Raw genomic sequence first — 20,518 nt, forward strand, 5'->3', positions numbered from 1 at the left:
ACTTACTCTTATCCAAATTTACATCAATTGCTATCTTAGCCTTAACATTTTCAATCAACTTTTTAAATACTTCATCTTTTTAGCTCTGGTCCTTGTAATTAGGCCTCCATCGATGTTTAAGGTCATCAAGTTTTAGAATGGGATGCTTGTTCCTTTCTATGGCCGTAGCTTGATTCCCATCCTTAGCTTGCTTGGCCACAACTGGGTCTCCATCGGGATGTCAAGAAGTTTTTGTATGTTTTTAATTTAAAAGATAAAATAGTTTTAGCAGAAGTCTAATTTAGATTGGTGTGACTCTTAATTTGTTTTCTATTTATTTGCGTGTTTGTTAGTGAAATCTATGAGAAAGGTGTTATCTTTAATGTATTTTTCATCTTCCAGTTAATAAAGTTTCTCCTTTTTGATTCTCCATATTAGATTTTTTTTTTTTTGCTATGTGAGATAGGTATCCTTTTGTTTCATCAATTTCATTTAAATTCTAGTCATTTGAAGATTGTTACTAACTTCATTCATTGAACATCTCTTGAAGATGTCATCCACTTTAGTCAGGTTCTTAACTCTTTGAGTCAATCCAAAGCCTCATGTTAGAATTCCAAAAATTAGAATAGAGACACACAAAATTCTAAGAGTGAAATTATCCTCCCACGTTGTGTCAATCATGGTCTTGCCTTTCCATTGGACTAGCCATTGACGAATCACTTCGCCATTTTGAACAATATCACCATAGACGATGGAAGTGGATGCTCCCTGTAATGGTGTTGCTAACTTTACACAAACTTATAACCTCACACATACTCTAAAACATGCTAACATAACTGCCACAAAGATATAACTGGCCTTAAAACATAAACTGCCTGCTTATATTATTCTGTTCAGGCCCCTTTTTGTTTTGTCCCTCTTGGAATATACAGGCCATGTTTTGGGCTTGTTTCCCCCATGATCCAGCAGTTGGCCCACATCTGGAACTTGTTTCCTATCTTCTCATGTTGTTAATCTTTTCAAATGATATCTTTCTATTTTATGTGACAAATTGGATATAAATTATATCTGTGCTCCTGCCTGAGAGACATGATAGAGTTATTATTTTATTGGAGTCATTAGTTTTATGTGTTGTTGGTTTGGTCCCACATTGGTGATGTTTTAGTTATAGTAGACTTTGTTATTTCCTCTATATATAATAGTTTAGTAGTAATAGTACATTATTTTATTCCTCTCAATATCTTGAATCACATACTCTGTGGCTTTTATATTTCTTTCTCTTTATTTGCACTGGTACATGCATTTTCTCTTCTGCTTGACACTATTCTAATAGACTACAACAATAGGATGTCAATCTTTGTGTTGGATTTGAGCAAATTTATATACAGTGATGCGATCTAATGATCTTTTGATCCTTTGGTACAAAGAACGGATGGCTTCTCTAAGTTAGTTGTTTTATTTATTTATTTTTTACATTGTTCATTAAGCAGGCTTCCGATGAATATATTTATAAGCAACAAATATATGCTAATTTGTCGTAATATTCTTCTTGTTTAGGTTTGCTGTAAAAAATTGGGAACAACAAATGCCATACTGGCTCCGGTCTTATGTGAAGGTTATTGTGGATTATTGTTTTACATCTTTACATGAGCATTACTCATTAATCTCATGTTTCTTGCAGTGCTACTCCAAGTTTGGAGATGCAGTTTTCACGCTGACTAAATTCTTTCGAGACAAAGACATTCACGCTTTGAAACCAAAATTAGCTGAAAGCTTTACTAGAGGTCTCAAATGAATCGTTATCTATCTGTTGATTTTTTTTTCCTGATTCATTTTTGAGATATTTTTTAGTTTGCTGAGTTCATTTGTTCTTATTTCTGTGCTAGATTATTTCTTGTGATAGCCTTTTCCTCGTCATTCTTTTTAAAGTAAATTGTTGTTTTGTGCAATTTTGGGTACAAATTGACAAAACCAAAATTTACTTAGTTTTTTCCAGAAGGAATAGGTGCTTTCTCCTTTTTGTATTTGCCCTGATTGTTTTTCTGATGTTTCTGGATGCTAGGTTTATTGTTCAATTGGAAACTTCTATTTACCTTAAATAGTTGCTGAAAAGAACTAACCATTCTTGGCAGATAAAGCTTTGAGGCCTGAGGAGAATTTTTCATTGAAGTCTCTCACTTCCTTGGTATTTTTTTTCCTTTTTTATTCTAAATACCATTTAAACGTTGACACTTCTCATTTATTTATTTTACTTATGTGCATATTCTTTCTTTTGCCAGGTGCATAGTAGTCAGCATTGCTCAAACAAGCCAATGTCATCATCTGTATTGCCAATTTTCGAACAAGTTGTTCCTGCCAACCGAGCAACACATCCTAAAAAATTTGATTCTATCTCAAGCATGAACATAATGTCCCAAACTAAAAAAATAACAGGAATTACTCAATGTCAGAATAATGCAGTGATTGATTTGGAGAAGGATACACTATTGAGCGAACAAGTATGCGAAGATTCACAGGGAGCTCCTACTGCAAAAAGGCCTAAATTATTTGAAGTGGATCCTGAATGGCAAAAGGATACTTCCTCAAAACGGTTGGTTAGAGATATTAATTGATACTTCAGTTTGTATTTTCCTGGAAGCTTATTGCCTTCACCTGCTACAACGGTTTCAAATTTAGGTTTGTGGATATTGATATTTCTGGCTTGAGGGAAGTGCATGCCCAAACCGAGGATCAGCCAACATCTACAAGTATGGAGAAGCAAAACAAACCAACAATGACTGATGGAACAAGTGTTTCTGAGTATTTGTCACAGGTTGACTTTATATTTTCAGTTACTATTAACCTTTGTATTCAGAGAGCACATTTGAGACTTAGACTAGGTTATCTTTCTAAGAAACACCACTACAGCACACAAACTAGCTAACTGCAAAATGATCAATTTTTATTCTTTTTCATTTATTTTATAATGATATATTCAGATCCAGGGAGCGTTGATATGATGTGATATCTGTCTGGTTATGAGAAGCAGTGTAAATTAGTGTCTGGTTATTCTGTGTGGATAAGTACATAAGGTTCATTTGGTTATTAGTAGTTGTAGCAGTTCAAGGAAGTTGTAGCTGTACAGGGGGAGTCTGATAGAGAGATTTATCTATTAATGAAAATCATCAGGTGTTGTGATGTACAGGGGGAATTGTAAGACTGAAATCATACCTTGGCCAACATTAATAGATAAATCTCTCTATCAGACAACCTCTATTATTAGTAGTTATCTATTTTAAGGATGTGCTTCTGTGATATATAATTTATGTATCAATATGTAAGGGGTAAAAGATCATTTGTAATCTCTTATTTATCAATAATATATAAAGCTATAGAGGGCTATCTAAGGTTAGTGATTTCTCTCATTAAGGATCCCATTATCTGAGACCAGTACAGTTATCTCTGTTGTAAGTGGGACAAGCATAATTTGATATACTAATTTGTAACAGCTTATACACTCACATTTACTCATATGATGATGGCTGTCTAATCCTATCATTCTTGATCATACATGAAAACATGAGATGCAACCTGAAAACCTCCATTCAGCTAGAAGTGTAGCTTATGATTGCTATATTAGAGGTGTTACAAGAGTTAAAACATCTTGTTAGCAGCTGTGCTGACGTTACCAAATGCTTGAAACAACTTTGCCAAATTTTAATGGATTATTTGATGACTGATAAGCTGCACAATGATGGAAAGATGAGCAACAAGAGGATTATGATCATCGAGTTTCCAAGTAAGAAGGCTAGAATAAGTTCAAGTGTCATGACAAACGCCGTTGAGAAATTTGAGATGCAAGCTTTTGTTGATGCTTTGAGAAAAGTGCAGGAAAAAATGCAAGAACTTTTCTCTCATTCACTTCTCAATATGGAGGCCACTTCATTCATAGATGTGTTGGTGGCTATGACCATGGACCCAACAGTACATGGACATAACTATTGCACAGATGATGAGTTGTGCTGATATTTGATTCTAGATGAACAACATTTGTAATCTGTTAAAATTGTTACTCTTGAGTTTCAGTAGAGAGGAAAGATGGTAAATGATGGCATATAGAAATTTTTAATAGAGATGTTTAGGACACAATAAGAAGGAAAAAGTACAGGAATTGCTCAATGTGCTCAAAGGATTTTTACTTCTATGATAGACATGTCATCTCCTTTTCAATTGTAATAGTAATTTAGTTTTGGATGAAGCCAGATTATTCAGTAGCAATTTCGAAGTTGGATCTCAGATTGTTCTTTTATAAAGCATAGTTTAATTCATTTTGTGAATATATTCTCATTAAAATAACTGATTGTGCTTTTGCATGGTTTTGTGAATTATTGCAGCTATAACAATGAAGCTTCAATTTTTTTTCTTCTTTGATTTTGATTGTTCACTCAGTGCAACTAGCAAGTTTTGGATGGAAAGCGAGTCTTCTCACACACTGCTATGTGTATAAAACCTGTCTATTTTATAGTATAATGATTATAATAGTTTTTCCTTAAAAGTTGTTTTCCTTGGTTAATTAATAGGTTAAAGAAAAGCTTACTGTTGCTGAATATAAGGAGTTCATAGATCTTATGGAGGCATTAAAATCCAAGAAAATAAAAATTATACATTTGTTGGAGTCCATTGCAAAGTTATTCTCCAGTCCTGGCCGATACTGTCTTCTCAGCAGGTAATTTCACTTAAATCTGTTGCTTCAAAACAACATTAAAATTTAATATTTATATATATGCTTAATATATGATTGTTTCATCATGCTGTTAATGGTAAATTGATTCTTGTGAAAATACTTTTATGTATGATGCTGTAACTCTTCATTATGGATATAATCTTAAACTAGGCCACCATGTCATCCTGTATGTAATGACTGGACATGGTTTTACAAAACTTTGTAACTGGTTTTGCATTTGGTGCCAATACTACTCTAAAGCATGGAAAAAGTTTTGCATGGCAAATGTTTTTAATTGCTTTGTAGCTGGTGTCAACACTCGGAAGCATGGAAAATGTTTAAATATACGATGTTAATTGGACTACATAAAGGTTTCTACCTTATTGTTTGTGGAATTATATATTTCAATAGTAGGTATTGTTCATCTGCATCTATTTATCTAATGAGCAATTTAACATGGGCTCATTAGAATTTTTACCAAATTGAATCGAAACACTTTGATTGAATTTTTACCTATGTGGATGTCCCACAATCTAGATGTTTAACTGTTGTATCATTGACACGATCTAAACATCTCGTTGTAATGTGAAGATGCTAGCATTCGACAATAAGAAATAGAGCTTGTCGTTCCGAACAATGAGTGAGCAGGTCGAGGATACAATTTTGGGGGGCCATTAAAAGTTCACCATAATCAAAATCAAAATTTGTTTAATCCTTAATTAATTTTAATATTGTTGAAAATTAAAAATTGTATTATTTAAAAAACTTATACAATACATGAGTTTCTAACCCTAATCATTTTAATCTCTATAGCTTGCTCGATTTCTTTCTAGCTCCCTCAGGTGAGGAGGTGTATCAACATCAAAATCAAACTCTTGGGTATCATTGACTTTGAAGTTGTTTCTTCTCTGAAGTGCTTCAATGAGTTCATCCTTTTCTTGCAGACTACATTACAATCTTTGTAGCTGCAACCTCAAGGACTTAACATCTTTTTCATAACCAATACCTTCTCCAATATCATCGTTCCCTTTTGGCCTTGACATGATCTCTAGCCTTCATTATCGATACCAAATAGATACTGAATAATGAGGAAATGAAAATTATAAGTATTTTAATGGATTAACAAAATTCCTTTTAAGTAACAAATATGATAAAAGGTCACCGCCACCCAAGTTTAACTTCACTAGGGGATACAGATACTCACTTCCCTCAAAATGCATAAACTTTGATGTAAATCAGAAATACACTCACTGGGCAAGGATAAATCCAAGAGATAAGAATAGAAGGGAAAACTCAAATATTTACTTAAATTTTCACTAAGCTCTTTTCTCACTGCAAAACATCAAAATAAATATTAGTGCATAAAACTACCCTCCATGTATAGGGTAGTACGAAATTTATTGATTTACTACTCATAATTAAGCTCTTTAATTCTTTCATTGGCCATGAAGCTAAGCTAAATTAACTCTTCCTTTGAATTTGCTAACTAGACCATTTATTAAAGAAACAACCATAACTTTTTATTAGAAAATGCTTTTGACTTGTTTTAAAATCTTTGAAAATTTAAGTGGTTGAGCTCTTTAATGCTTTGCTTGGTCAAAAAGATAAGCTAAATTAACTCTCCCTTTTTAAATTGAAACTAGACCATCTATTAAAGAAACTAGCCTAATTTTTCAATGCTTTTGACTTGTTTCAAAATCTAATGAAAAGATAAATGGTTGATCTTTCTTCACATAGAGACACACCCCTTAACTATTTAGCATTCAATTTGGATCACTCAATAAAGTTGGGCCACTTGCTGGTTTGGAAAATGGGCTTGCAACTCGTTAGACTCATGGGTTGTAGGTAATACCATAGGATTAGCAAGATTCATATGAGTTGATTGTAGCACATTCAATACTTTTGTGTCAATTAGAAACTTAATTTCTCTTCTTGTTGACAAATTTAAAATTTTGAATTTGAATTTCTTGGCTCTAGGGGGAGTTTAGGTGTAGGAGAAACCTAACATAGGTAGGTCCTAATTTCAGTTCATGGTTTACCTAACTTGAATATATTGTCAAACATTAAAAAATCGAAGATTATTAGTGCAATTGGACCCTCAGTGATTAGAATCAAGCATACATTTTGATGTTTGGTCGGAGTTTAAATTACGATATATATTGTATTTAATATGTGTATTTCAGTCGAATAGGACTTATTGGAGAATCACATGGATACGACTTGGCAGAGTCTAGGGGGCCACAAGACGAGAGCATTAGAGCGTAATTGTGTTGATGGAGGTTAACCACGTATGTGGAGCATGAAGGATGACATGTGGAACTAGCCGAGCACTTGGGTGCATTTGAGAGACTAGAAGCATGAGAATAAATGACCTTGTGGTGAAGGAGTTGCAAGGTAAACTCTTGGTGAGTTGAGAGTTGAGAGACATGTATGCACATACTGTAGGACTGTTGTTGTTGCTGGAGGGGGGTGAATAACGATTTTTGTTTCTTTGATCGCATATATGTATCAATGTCGTACCTGAAGCTTGCTCTGCCACGTAACTTTAGATCCCTGATTCTAATTCACTAACCTAATTTTTTAGTGGATTTAATCTATGTGCTTCTCAAATTTTAGTCATGTTTTTCAAATTGGGCAATCTAGTTTAACAGATTGTTTTTTGGATGCAACTAAACATATCTAAGAAGAGTTCAATATTCTCTTATCATTCATATAATGCTTGTTTTACTGGATGTCAGTGCCTCCCACTAATAATTGGTTCATGTTGTTTTTTCAGTAACATGGTAGTTTTCACAAGATCTTTGCATTTTTGCAGTCACTCTTGCACATCTTTTACTTTATTTTTACACTATCACTTATTTTCTCAGTTACTTCCTAATAGGTTCAAGGATTTTGTTCCAACAAAATTCCATACTATCTATGATCAGCAACTTGGAAATTATGGTGCAAAGGATGTTACATGTAAGAATATGCCATCTGATTTGCTACTGTTTTCAGCCATGTTTTGCTATACTTAATGTCAGCAATGCTAACCTCTTCTTTAAGTATTTTTTTCCTATCACCCTGACTTCATCAAATAGATTCATTATCAAGAATTTAATAGTATTGGTAATTAGATGTGTTAGAATCATTATCACCATCTTGTCCCAACCATTTGGGGTCATGTACATTATTCTTATCCCTTTATAAAGCTCTATGAAAAGCAATGTTGTCGTCAATATCCAAATCAATTAAATAATTCTATATTATAGTGATTAGTATTTCTTTTTAAATCTTCCTCTCCAATCAATTCAACTCTTCTAACTATAAAATATATTTGTCTTCGAATATGTTGATACTATTTGGATGAGTTTCCTCTAATTTTATCCTTTGTTGGAGCTACACCAAATTAGTATTTTGTATAACCTTAACATTTTCATCTTAACATTTTTCTTCTTGATTACATTAACTTCTGTGACCTTGAGGTTACGGATTCGAGTTGCGGGCCTCTTGCAAAAATGCAAGGTAAGGCTGCATACAATTAACCCAATGTGGTCCGACCCGATCTTGCATTGGCTGAAGCTTCGTACACCGGACTACCTTTTATTACATTAACTTCTATTGTTGCAACATTGATCCAATATAGCAGGTTATATCACAATCTCATGAAGCCATCACAACTGTATAACACCCTAGTATATTGATAAAAATTTATTTTCTTTGGCAATTCACTTGTCATGTAATAATGTACTTTACATAGTAGTTGAAAAAAAATATTTTATGAGAAAACTAAATTTATTTTGTATTGTTCTCGACATTATCTTCTAATTTTATTCAACATGAATATCAATAGTAATTGTATAATTATATAATATAATTGTCAATGATACATAAGCATAACACAACATTAATATTTGATTAGTAATATTAAGGATATAAAGTTATAAATAAGTTGTTTTCTAAGAGCTCCATTTTTTATGGGGGGATAAAATTGTTACTCAATCATATTTAATATGCGATTAGACCAAATCTGCTTTCTCCAATAGAAGCACCTTCAAGATCAAATCATCCTTTTTGTTGGGTTGTGATTGCATTCCATGAGCCATTTTTTTCATTAAATATAGAATTTTCAAATTTAATCAATGACAACAAACTATTTATGGGCAAGGTCATCTATTTTTTTTTCAAATGAAATCTCTTATGAAAGTCACAAAACAAGTAAAATGACAACACCTCAACATGTGCTATTCTTTTTTAATGCGAGGAAAAAACCTCTTTTGTTGTAGAATGCAATGTGTTAAACTATGCAATGACACCCCCATCTATATTGATTCTTGTTCTTATGAAGGTGTTCACAAGAACCTAGGTGTCAGAACAAGCTCATTGGATAAGTACTCTGCAAATTTCTGTATGAGTTCTCCATGGTCCGTCCTTTACCTCTGTATATGTTTGGCCTTGTATTGTTGGATAAGGAAGAACTTGGTAACTGGGACAAATGGAAACTAAGTAATTGCTTGAATCCTTTCGGGTGTAAAATGCTGTATATAGATTGCATATCCTTGACACCAGTACAATTGAATAACCACTGTCTTATTACATCCTCTGCACTTTGCTACATCTAACATCCCAACATATCCATTACATCTGCTAAATTCACTAGTATTCTTACATGTGGCAATGAAAACTCCAACGGACATTGTAAAGTCAAGGCTTTCTTATTGACTATTTTGTTTCTATCACCACTATATATTTGCAACATTAGTTGCTCATTTTTCTCAAATGCTAACTACAATACCTTTCTGTTAGTAACATCAAACAGTTTAACATTATAAATGAGGTGTGAATTTAAATTTGTTTCCCCTCTTTTTTCTGCATTCTAAACACACTGGAAATCTAATTTATGCTACTATTTTTTAATTAGCCGTCCAGATAGTTGTTTCATTATGATTGGTCTTCTTTTGGTGCCTCTAATCTGCTTTTTGTTGCTATTTATATTACCCGTTGATTATGTATGCATCTGGGTTCCATTGTCCTGCAGCTGAGCTGAATCCCAAGCTTTAATAAGACTTGGTCGGCCATTTCTAGTTCTACCATTTTGTAGCCGCTCATTGTTCAGCTGTCTAGGTTCTTGCTTTATCAAAAAGTTCTACAACTTAATGTTTTCAATCATTTCGAGGGGAGAAATATTTGGATCTTGAAGAATCTGACTCTTTTGGACCAGCTAATTTATAATTTTTTGGCTAGCCTTGGGGAGTGTAATCTTCTCCAAAAGAAACTCTTAAGGCTGTGGTGCTGCAAGTATCAGTAAATTCTTACACGGCAGAATCAGATTAGATCCAGCCATAGTAATGTTATTCCTTAATATAGATTGCAATTTTATTTTGTTATAAAATTTTTCTGTTTTGATGAATCATTCTTGATACTTTCGATTATAGCAGTTAATTCTGCTACGTGGCAATAGTAGAATTTTTCAGAGTAGAAAAAGAAAAGCTTTTAAGCTTTAGAAACATAGTTGAAATATGGAATATCTTTTAGTTGTTATCGCAATGAAAATATAAGATAAGGCAATGTAATATGGTTTGTAATAAAATGAGTGTAGTTGTATATGTTGTATTTGTTGTTCTTTTTAAGGTTTGCAACAATCGTTGTTTGACTATTATATCATATAGTCAACTCAATCCTTGACATATTGTTCCAACTTTAATTGACTCAACTATCTTTCAATTCACTCACATGGACCAAACTTCGACATGATCGATTGGTTCTTGACCATTTCATTCTGAATCTTGATTGGTTCTTATGTAAACTATGTCACATCTGAATCTTCCGTCTGCTAACCTATGTTGGACTTTTCTTTTCTACAAGCACCCATAGGACATCATTTCCAAGTGTCCAGACGACTTTGACCTACTTGAACGTCAATGCTTGTTGAACTTTCCCGTCTACCAAATATGTTCACTCTTTATCCGCTTGGTTCTAAGAGCAAATGTCAAGTAACTTGTATTTTTTGATGATTCTAAAGAGCTCAATTTTTTTTTAATTTAAGTTGTTAAACTCATGAGGATCTCTTAAATTTATTCGTATTTTTATTTTAAATTTTAGAGCTTTAATAAAAATTAAAAATATAAAAGAACATTAATTAAAAGTAAAAACACATTAAAATCTATATTTTAAAATTTTAAATTTCTATTTTTTAATATCTAATTATAAGAGAATATGAAAAGTGAAACAAACTTAATAAAATAATAACTTTGTTATTTGATAATCAAGGACTTTCATTTATGTCAAACTAATATTGTTCATTCTAAATAACCTTCTTAATTATTTATATATTTTTTAAATTTTTGAGCATTTTATGTCCCTCACAAAAATTACTATGGCCCTAAAGAGCTCACTTTATCCTAAATTTACTTCATTACACTCATGGTAATTCCCTAAATTTATTCATATTTTTATTTTTAATTTTGGAGCTTTAATAAAATCAATTAATAAATTAAAATTATAAAATATATTAATAAAAGTTTTGAAAAATAAAAACTATTTTTTACATTTTACTTTTCTATCTTTTTAAATAGCTAATTGCAAATGGAAAAAAAATGAAACAAAACTAAAAAATTGAAAATAAGAAACTTACCTTAGTGGCCTTGGCGCTGCTTTGATTCATTTTTGCTTAAATAATGTTTCTCAAATAAAATAAAAAATAACTGAGAATATATATATATATATATATAATAAAATAAATGATGAATAATTATTTCTTCAGTAAGAGTAATAACTAATTATGTGAATAAAAAATCGCAACTGAATGCACACTGTTGTACGTTTACATTCATGAACATGCTGTCGACCACAGACACGGACCATAGAACACTAGATAAGGTTTAAACCGAACAATCTGCAGCTCTGAAATGGCGAAGCTTCCCAGCTCAATCTCGAAGCTTATAAATCCCCTCTCTACTGACCACCGACTAAAAATTGGAAGAAGCATGCGCTACCAGACTTCCAGAATCACATCGCAGGTGATTACTTGTTTATCTGATAAAGAAACTAGCTAGGATATACGTACGGTTTTGGTATATTGATGGTAATTTTAGATTCAGGTGTCGAAGAATAGGGAGTCGAAGGTGGGTCGAGCATCCCGGCCTCTGATCGCAATCTCAACATCTGGTGGGAAATGGCAGCAGCAATGGAGCTGCGAATACATGTTTACGCTTCGACAGCTTCACTTGGCTGACCTTGCAGAAGAGGGGTATAAGGATTCCATGGCCATCGTAAAACTCTCCATTCAAGAGGTAAAAGGGACTCGTAAAATTATTTATATGTGAGATTGTTTCTTAAGCTCTGAAAACCTATTGTTCGTATAACCAAATACAATATGTAAAACACTCTCATCGTCAGATTTCCTTTTCCAGAAAGAAATGCAATTCTATGGATTTGTGGGGTAAATTATCACTATGGAACAATAAGGATTCACTATGGATTTGTGGGGTAAATTATCAACAATAAGGATTCGCTATGAATTTGTGGGGTAATTGGTAAATGCAATATGGGCTCAGAGTCCTTGAGGCATGGAACAAAGTATTGCTCTCTAAGGTTTTGTGGCATATATAGGATAAACAGGATTCACTGGGTAGAGAGGATATATGGATTTGCAAGTAAAGAACACTGATTCTAAATTGATCAAACAGTTGTTGCACATCAGAGATGAGATTTTGGCATCTGTGGGCTCGGTTATAGCAGCTGTGCATCGGTTAGCTGGATGGTTTGCAAGGGAGGATAGAGGAGTTAGCCATGCCTATGATTTTTTCAGACAGCCAAGGACCAAGTAGGAGGCAATCCTAGTTATTGATAATCTTTACACTATTCTCATCCTTAGATTATGTGAGACCACTATTATAGTTGCTTTGAGATAGCCTACGATTGGGATTGGAGTTTTATATGACACTTCCATTGTTTTGTGGCTTTCTATGTACTTATTATTTTGTATATCATATATTGTGATATTCTATTGGAGAATTTAATACAATTTTATTATTTTATACATTATTTTACCATTGTTATTGTACTTGTGTGGTGATCATTTTTGTGTGCTAATAATGATGTATGAGGATATGTTGTGAGCAAGGTTTAAAATCTCGAGCCGTGCTTAAGCTTCGAGCTTTCACTAAAATTTAGATATTGTTTCTGTATTGTGTTGACATTTTGATGTATCGTGCTATTTGTGAATTGAAGGTGGAAGGAAGGAAAAAAAAAGAGAAAAAGATAACAACATTATCTTAATTCATCTTAACATAGTGGCATAGGAAGCATTAACTATTCCGAGTAATATTGAGTTTTGGTATTTTAACGGAATGATATATTTCAACTATACCACCCGACATGTTATGAGATTTCAAACCATGATTGTGAGAATTGTCTAGTGTTTCTACAGTATAATCCAATAGCTGGCATAAAAGAAAGAAGAGCTCAATTGGGCTTTGACATTTTTTTTATTTTTATTATAAGTTTAGATTTTTATAATAGAGCAAATGCACCTAATAACCAACATTCTAGAGCTTGGTTGGTTATAACTATGCAAACAATAAGTGGATGATCACTTGATTTCATCCATCCACTCAATTAATATTGATGAATCATCTAGTTTATACAGTTGCCTGCTCCAGGAAAGGTTAATAGAAGCTAAAATTCAGTTGATTGGCAGGGACAATTACAAGATATACACTAGAGCAGCTCTAATGAATGTCCTTTGCCAGAGAGGAGAATGACAAGGTACAGTAGAATCAGTTTTGATGAACATTAATTGGCAGAAGTTGAACCGTGTACTCAACTGCAGTGAAGGAGTTATTTAGGCTACAATTCCATGGACAATCCATGACCTGTCAATTGGCTGGTTGAACTAGAGAAGTGGGTGTTGACCTATACAGCAAGTAATAAGATGAACATTGTACAATATACAATGTCAAAAATGCACTTGAGCTACTCACCTATTTTAATATCATGATCTTTTCTGTCTTAGATGATAGTTTGTTTAGTATCAAGATACTGGAATGTTTTTTGACTAGCTAGAGTTTTGAAGTATTATCATCTAAATATGAAATGCTAAAGTGCCTTTGCAGATAATACCTCCAATATATCAATGCTAACTCCCTTTTATTTCTCCTTTTTTTGTCTTCTGGTTACAGCATTCTAGCTTTGGCCTTTCTATTGTTGGAAGAATCCTCACATCCTTCAACCGAAAATGTAGTTGTTGTTTCTCATCTTATTGCAAAGAGGTATGTCTAATTCTTTAACATAGCTAATGATTACGTGAATTATTAAAAGTGCCAAGGAACAAATTATAAATAGATACGGGCTTTTTTATAACTATATTGACTATAGAAATGCAATTGTAAAAATAAAATAAAGAAATTATATTCTATATGTTAACTTGTGTTTTCTACCAAAGACATGGGTTTTCCTCCATGTGTCATGTGGCAACAAGATGTCCTCCCTTGCCATCCACATCCTCGCCGCTCGAATTGTAGCCAAGAATAGGGTCTTTCATTTTTGGTGTCTTTCATTTTAAGTTATGGTACACAAGAAAGAGTAAAACAAGAAATAGAGTAGGGATTGTTGTAGATAATTCGTTAAAGGATGAAGTAGCAATAGTTAGAAAGGGAATATGATTATAACTCTCAAGAAAGTAGTGGAGAAAGAAAGCATTAATGTAATTAGCATATATGCACTTCAAGTAGGATTAGATGAAGACAACAAATATAGATTTTGGAAAGATCTAGATGAAAATCAATTGTACTACAAATACTCTAATTACTATTAGGCCAGAAAGGAAAATGTTAACAACTTGAAGATTTCATTTGCTTGTTTTACATTATTTAGTAGATTGCACATAAATTACACAAAGAATTCTATAACTTACACTAGCATCAAAGAAGGAAAGGGGGCCAGATTAGAAGAAATATTTGGATGTGCATGCAAAAAGCAAGCTACCACTAGATTACTTGGGTTTTCAACAACGAATATTCCTTTTGTTGCCTTACATTTTTCATGTAAGCATCATTGGACTTTGCTGATGACATTACTAGCATGTAGAAATCTAGACTAATGTATAAGCATAGTAAATACCCAACAATACGATCCACTTAGAATAAGTTATCATGACGTATCTCGCCGTGATCTATTATGATATTATACAGAAAGATGAGATTTCACTGTATGTCATCCCATTGATTTTTTTTTAGTTCCTCAAAGAATTTACTACTGATTCATCCCAACCAAAAGGATTTCACTGGTTCATTATAAAAATAGTTACAGTGTTCTGTTTCATCTGACAGATTGATACCACATTTGACGTCTGGGTGTTACCTACAAGCAAGAACAGTGAGTATGAGCTACCTGAAATTGGTGGAACTGACCCTTCAGTATGAGTCTTCTGACTTACGTCCTGTAAGATATGTCTTTTGTTAACAGAAGATTCTCATGTAAAATAGTTTACCAGGTCATATATATTAAACCTGGATCAGAAGCTGTTCTTGATTCAATAGTTCAGGATACGCTGCGATTGACAACCTCAGCAAAGGTAAAAATAGCTCACATAACCCAATTTCCATTCCTCAGCCATGCATCATTAACAATGGAGGTTTTTCGCAGGACACCTGCTCACAATCATGCGAAAAGCCGACGATCATATGGCAGTGTAAGCCTACTTTTATTCGAGAAGATGTATTGTTTTCCGGCAACATGAATTATCTATGATTGGTTATACTTTGCTTCTATTTCTCGATGCATTATATTTGTATGATCCTTGAGTCAAGAGTCCTATTTGCAGCTAGCGACAAGAAGAATGAATATGACAGAAGATGGTATCGACTACTGGAAATGAGGGATTCCATGTAGATTCTAGAGTATGCTCAACTTTGTCAGCCTAATCGTTAAATTGATCTGCAACATGAAAAGAAAGTTTCTTGGGAAAAATCAAGGATTCTTGTTCAAATCAATACAATACTCTTGTACCTAGTTATGGATCACAAATGTTTGATAAGACTAAGCTCTAATATATCAAGGTTATTCAAATGCTTGATCAGAAGAAAATTTTGGTAAGTTAAAATTGATTGAAAACTTGATAGGAGGAGGAAGACCTCGAAAAGGCTCAGAGAAGTGTATTCTATAATGACTTGATGAATTTCATTTATACAATGATGATCTGTGTGAGTGTACATGAAGACTTGGGAATTTGGGAATTTGAGAGCTAATTAGATTTACTAATAAAAAGTACTTAGTCAATATTTCAGTAGACCAATTGAAATTATGTGCTAGTTTATTAATAGTTGAACTAAAAGTAGATGACTAGCACGAGTTGAAAGTAATGATTTTTTAACTAGCTATGTGTTAGTCAATTGCGTTAAGCCGATTGAAAGTATGTACTAGTTGATTAAGTAGTTGACTCGACTAAAAGAACTAAAGACTACTCAATTGATGATCCTCGAGTTGAAAGGCTAATGATTTTGCCAATTTTTTTAAGTGTTATAACTCTTCTCTTGTGGTAGAGAAAGAAGTCCATCACACCAAATATTTACACATTTTGTCATAGAAATATTAATGTATAATTTAGTTATAATTAATTATTCATTTGAGTAATGAATTATTTCACATTGTGCATGTAAATAGCATATCTAATGGGGAAAAAATAGACTTCTCTTGGAGTCCATCTCGCCCTCAAAGCTGACTTTTCTTCTTAATTATTAATATAATTAATATCAATCATCTCATATGAAAAAAATACAAGTTTATTAAAATTTAAAGCATCTTCAACCACCAAACCACTTAAATTTCTGAATACTATTTTACTTGTTTATAATATACTCTTTGTTCCAAATATTTTGAATTATTAAAAAATATTTTTGTAAAAAAATAGAATGCATTTTTTTAAGTGATTCAATAAATTTTAAAAAATTGGGGATAAATGTTCATTTAATTTTAGAGAGAACTGTATTTTCTTAATTTTAAAAATATAAAATAAACAAAAATTCAACTGGGTAAGGTGCCTAGTTAATTTTATAGAGAATTCTATTTTTTTGATGAAATAGTTTATTGTTTTAAAAAAAATAGTAGCCATTTTTATTTAGTCAATTATGCTTCCCTAAGCAACTTAATAAAATAAAATAAAATAATATGACCTTTTATATCCAGAAAGAACTTATTCAAAAATTGACTTTTTCTTCTATTTAAAATATTTTAGTGCATCAATTTTATAGATCGAGAGCTTCGCCTTAAATTTTTTTAAAAAAAATAAGCTAATAAAGTAATAGTCATTTTCTTTTAAAGGAAAAATAATTTAATTTAGTTAACTCATTTGGCAAAGTTATTTCCACCAGACAACTTAACCAATTAAAATAAACTAATTTTATATTTTAAATTTAGTAAAAGTAAATTTACTTGGACATTTTTTAATATTTTTTTCAAATTATTTCGTCTAAGTAGTTTAATTTAAAGAAATTTTTTTATTTTTAAAAGTACACTAGTAATACATTGAGACTCGCTCTCCAACTGCTCCCGTCGAAATGTCAACAAACTGCCTTCCTCATCACCTAACTTTAAACGTTTTATGACCATAAAAATATTAATTAATTAATTTTACTTTACCATAATATATATTTATCTTCATAAAATAATTATTAGAAAATTAATTAATTAATTAATTCTGACTGATTAAAATAATTTTGAATCCTCAATCATTTAGCTGTGAAAAGAGGACTCTTCTCAACCATGCATTATTTTAAAGGATAATCGAAAAAGAATAGACAGGTAAGCTGATTCGGTGGCCCCTTGTCTTTAGGGCAAAAAATAACATAAAAACACTTTTATTTTATTAAAAGTATCAAAAGGACCTCGATTTTTACGCAATGCTTTTTTCACCCTTCTCATCAAATGTAAATATTTACAAAATTTGAATTTCCATTCTCAGCTTTTATAATTTTCATAAAAAAATATTACAATATTGAATTTTATAAGAAAATGAAATTTTATTATTTTGTTACTTTAATTTGAATCATAATTTTTGTATACTTTTCTATTATAAATGTGAAAAAGAAGCATGAAAGAGAGTTTGTAAAACATAGAGGCGCCTTTTCGAAAAATAGATCTGCCCGTTTGATATTTGTAATTAAAGGGTGTAGTTTGATATTTGCCTTTCTTCCGTGAGAGTGATTCCTCTTCCTTGTTAAATCGGCTCAAACGTTTTGCAGGCTGCAGAAACTCTGGAAAAAGGGCGAGGGCGAGGGCGAGGGCGAGGGCGACTACGGCGGAGAGGAAATGGCGAAGCCATTGAGGAACCTCAACAGAGCAAAGCCTCAGAGTTATGGAGTAGGATTTCTTGTAGTTTTCATTCTTGTCTCACTTACCTATGTTACCATGTCCAGGACTAACAAGATGCGCATGTCCATGGGTAAGATTCGCCTTCTTCTCACTCGATTGCAACAATTAATTAACTCCTTCTAGTTCTTATGGATCGATCGTTTGTTTAATTTGCAGCAAATTCACAGCTTGTACAGGTGGTGGATGTCAACTCCACCTCCATTAAATCCTATCCTTCGACTGGAAAAGAAGCAGGTAACCCCAAAGTTGTTCCAATTTCATCGATTTTGTGTGTGTGTGTGTGTACAGATAGATAGATCTTAACTGCTAAATTAATTGATGAATTCTTGATACAGATCAGAAGGAGAAGGTAGTAGTGCCTGAGAAGAATTCATCTGCAGATCCTGAAGAGGTTCCGGCCACTGGAAGAACAGGCGATCAAGGTATGCTGTCCGCCATCCAAATTTGACCAAACGTTGGTACTTCACAGTAAAGTAATTCATAAACTGACAATTATTTGTTGTCCAAATCAAGGCGTGTCGGCGGTGGTGGAGAAGAAGCCAATATGCGATCTGTCGAACAGGAAATCCGACGTCTGCGAGGCAGCCGGCGACATCAGAATCATGGGCAAGAAGACCCGCATGGTCTACGTGGCGCCACCTCCCGATGGTAACGAAGAGGGTGAGTCATGGACGATCAAGCCGTACGCCCGGAAGTGGGATGTGGGTTCCGGCGGTGGTGTTCGCGAGGTGACCCTGAGGCTGGTCAACGACTACGGCGATGACGCCCGCTGCGCGGTCAACTATTCGATCCCCGCTCTGGTGTTCGCGATCGGCGGCTGGTCCGGTATCAATTACTTTCATGACTTTGGCGACGTTCTGGTGCCCCTGTTCCAGTCGGCCGCCCCATTCTCCGGCGAGGTCCAGCTGCTGGTGGTCAACAACAAGCCTGGATGGATCCAAAAGTACCGGCCTTACTTCGACAAGCTTTCCCGCTATCCCGTAATAGAGTTCGACGAGGACGACGCAGTTCGCTGCTTCCCCCGCGTCACGCTCGGACTCCGCTGCAGCAGCATCGAGGACTTTCAGATGGAGCCAGCCAAGTCGCCGCACGGCTACTCCATGGTCGACTTCGCCAAGTTCACAAGGAGCGCCTTTGGTCTCCCCAGAGAGCGCCCTACCCAGCTGCGGGGAGCAGAGCACGGCGAAGGCGAGGCTGATGTTGATAACGCGGGCGAAGACGAGGCGGTTCACGAACGTGGAGGAGATCGTGAGAATGGCGGAGGGGGCAGGATTCGAGGTGGTGGTGACGGAGGCGAGCGACGACATTGCCAAATTCTCGCGCGAGGTGAACTCGTGCGACGTGCTGATGGGCGTGCACGGGTCGGCGCTGACGAACATGGTGTTCCTGCCCAAGGGCAGCGTGGTGATCCAGGTGGTGCCATGGGGGAACCTCGACTGGATCGCCGGCCACTACTTCCGGGACCCGGCGAAGCAGATGGGGGTGAACTACCTGGAGTACAGCATCAACGAGGAGGAGACGACGCTGTTAGAGCTGTACCCGAGGGAGCACGCGGTGTTCAAGGATCCCATGGCAGTGCACCACCAAGGGTGGGATACCTTTTCCAGGATATTCTTGAAGGAGCAGAACGTGAGGCTCGATGTCACGAGGTTCCGGCCATTCCTGGACCAAGCTCGCCTCTTCATCACCCAACAACACACACAGGATCTGGATTAAAGGGGCGGTGGCTAATTAAGGTCAACGTACTACACACCTAGCTACCTCCCTCCCTCCCTCATTCATTTCTTCATTGTTTTAGTACTTTTCTGAAGAAATTGGGAAATCATGGATGAGTTCAAGGAACTAGAATATAATTGTTGTTTCTTTATTGCCGTGTCAAGTCGCAAGAATATTGCTAATCATGTGCCTGCCTGCCTGCCTGCCTGCCTGCCTGCAGCCCCTTAATTTCTTTGATACTAGTCAGAGTCAGACCCACCAAATAATGCAAGAAAGATACTGGAGGGAGGTGGAATTTATTTGTTGTAGTTGGTTTTATTGAAAGAAAAGCAATCCAAATTCTATTGAAGCTACCTCCTTCCTTCAATTCGTTCTTTGTAAGATCTTTTGTAGTAAAAATATCTAATTAATTTGCAGCACGTTAATACATTTGTTTCAAAAATTATTTTGAATACAAATTTTAAGAATTATTATAGTTGTCGATTTATAGATGATTTTCTTTCTTGGCCAATATGAACATCACTTGAGAACCAATTGGGACTTATGGGGCATAACTGTAGAAGTAAGGATTCGAATCCCGAGAAAATTAAGATAATATTTTTTTCTGTGATTATAGTCAATTGTAACTTTTCAATTTATCTCCTTCTTTTCATCTTTTATAGAAGAGAATCAACTGGGACAAAAAAGGTAGGTGGGGTTGTTGGATTAATGGTGGACGAGGAGGGAAAGAGACGTAAGAATAAGAAAATTCAAAGCTATTAAGTAGGAGTA

At 34.3% G+C, this 20,518-nt stretch overlaps 2 protein-coding genes and 1 pseudogene across 4 annotated transcripts in view; all 3 read left to right on the plus strand.

Annotated features, from left to right (window-relative positions):
- The window catches only part of LOC141820630 (regulator of telomere elongation helicase 1 homolog), a 34,865-nt gene extending 24,646 nt beyond the window's left edge, over positions 1 to 10,219 (plus strand). For both annotated transcript variants that reach the window (XM_074707984.1, XM_074707985.1), the window contains exons 18-25: positions 1,537 to 1,594; positions 1,661 to 1,763; positions 2,112 to 2,164; positions 2,259 to 2,569; positions 2,656 to 2,791; positions 4,539 to 4,684; positions 7,563 to 7,642; positions 9,699 to 10,219. In XM_074707984.1, coding sequence (XP_074564085.1) covers positions 1,537 to 1,594; positions 1,661 to 1,763; positions 2,112 to 2,164; positions 2,259 to 2,569; positions 2,656 to 2,791; positions 4,539 to 4,684; positions 7,563 to 7,642; positions 9,699 to 9,721 — 910 coding nt within the window. In that variant the 3' untranslated portion in view covers positions 9,722 to 10,219. The remainder of the gene's footprint in view (positions 1 to 1,536; positions 1,595 to 1,660; positions 1,764 to 2,111; positions 2,165 to 2,258; positions 2,570 to 2,655; positions 2,792 to 4,538; positions 4,685 to 7,562; positions 7,643 to 9,698) is intronic.
- Positions 10,220 to 11,516: 1,297 nt separating this feature from the next.
- Positions 11,517 to 15,622, plus strand: LOC141820719 (large ribosomal RNA subunit accumulation protein YCED homolog 2, chloroplastic). Of its 2 annotated transcripts, none has more exons than XM_074708088.1 (7): positions 11,517 to 11,679; positions 11,755 to 11,952; positions 13,843 to 13,932; positions 14,992 to 15,078; positions 15,156 to 15,236; positions 15,308 to 15,353; positions 15,486 to 15,622. In XM_074708088.1, the coding sequence occupies exons 1-7, from the start codon at positions 11,569 to 11,571 to the stop codon at positions 15,551 to 15,553; spliced, it is 681 nt and encodes a 226-aa protein (XP_074564189.1). In that variant the 5' UTR covers positions 11,517 to 11,568; the 3' UTR covers positions 15,554 to 15,622. The 2 variants fall into 2 exon arrangements, with proteins under 2 accessions (XP_074564189.1, XP_074564190.1); XM_074708089.1 differs by having other exon boundaries at positions 11,761 to 11,952.
- A 2,307-nt stretch (positions 15,623 to 17,929) lies between these two features.
- LOC141820761 (alpha-1,3-arabinosyltransferase XAT3-like) lies at positions 17,930 to 20,100 on the plus strand (annotated as a pseudogene).
- Positions 20,101 to 20,518: the final 418 nt, after the last annotated feature.

The sequence above is a fragment of the Curcuma longa genome, unplaced genomic scaffold, assembly GCF_044706935.1.
Source record: "Curcuma longa cultivar G26 ecotype Majalengka, Jawa Barat unplaced genomic scaffold, ITB_CL_G26_1.1 utg509_np1212_2302976_RagTag, whole genome shotgun sequence".
Taxonomy (NCBI): domain Eukaryota; kingdom Viridiplantae; phylum Streptophyta; class Magnoliopsida; order Zingiberales; family Zingiberaceae; genus Curcuma; species Curcuma longa.

What these genes read in the sequence shown, in the direction of transcription:
- LOC141820719 (XM_074708088.1), top strand. Translation starts at nt 11,569, where the DNA reads ATGGCGAAGCTTCCCAGCTCAATCTCGAAGCTTATAAATCCCCTCTCT. An exon ending in CTTCCAGAATCACATCGCAG is followed by an intron (nt 11,680 to 11,754) that starts GTGATTACTTGT and finishes TGGTAATTTTAG; the next exon opens with ATTCAGGTGTCGAAGAATAG. An exon ending in TTGGTGGAACTGACCCTTCA is followed by an intron (nt 15,079 to 15,155) that starts GTATGAGTCTTC and finishes ATAGTTTACCAG; the next exon opens with GTCATATATATTAAACCTGG.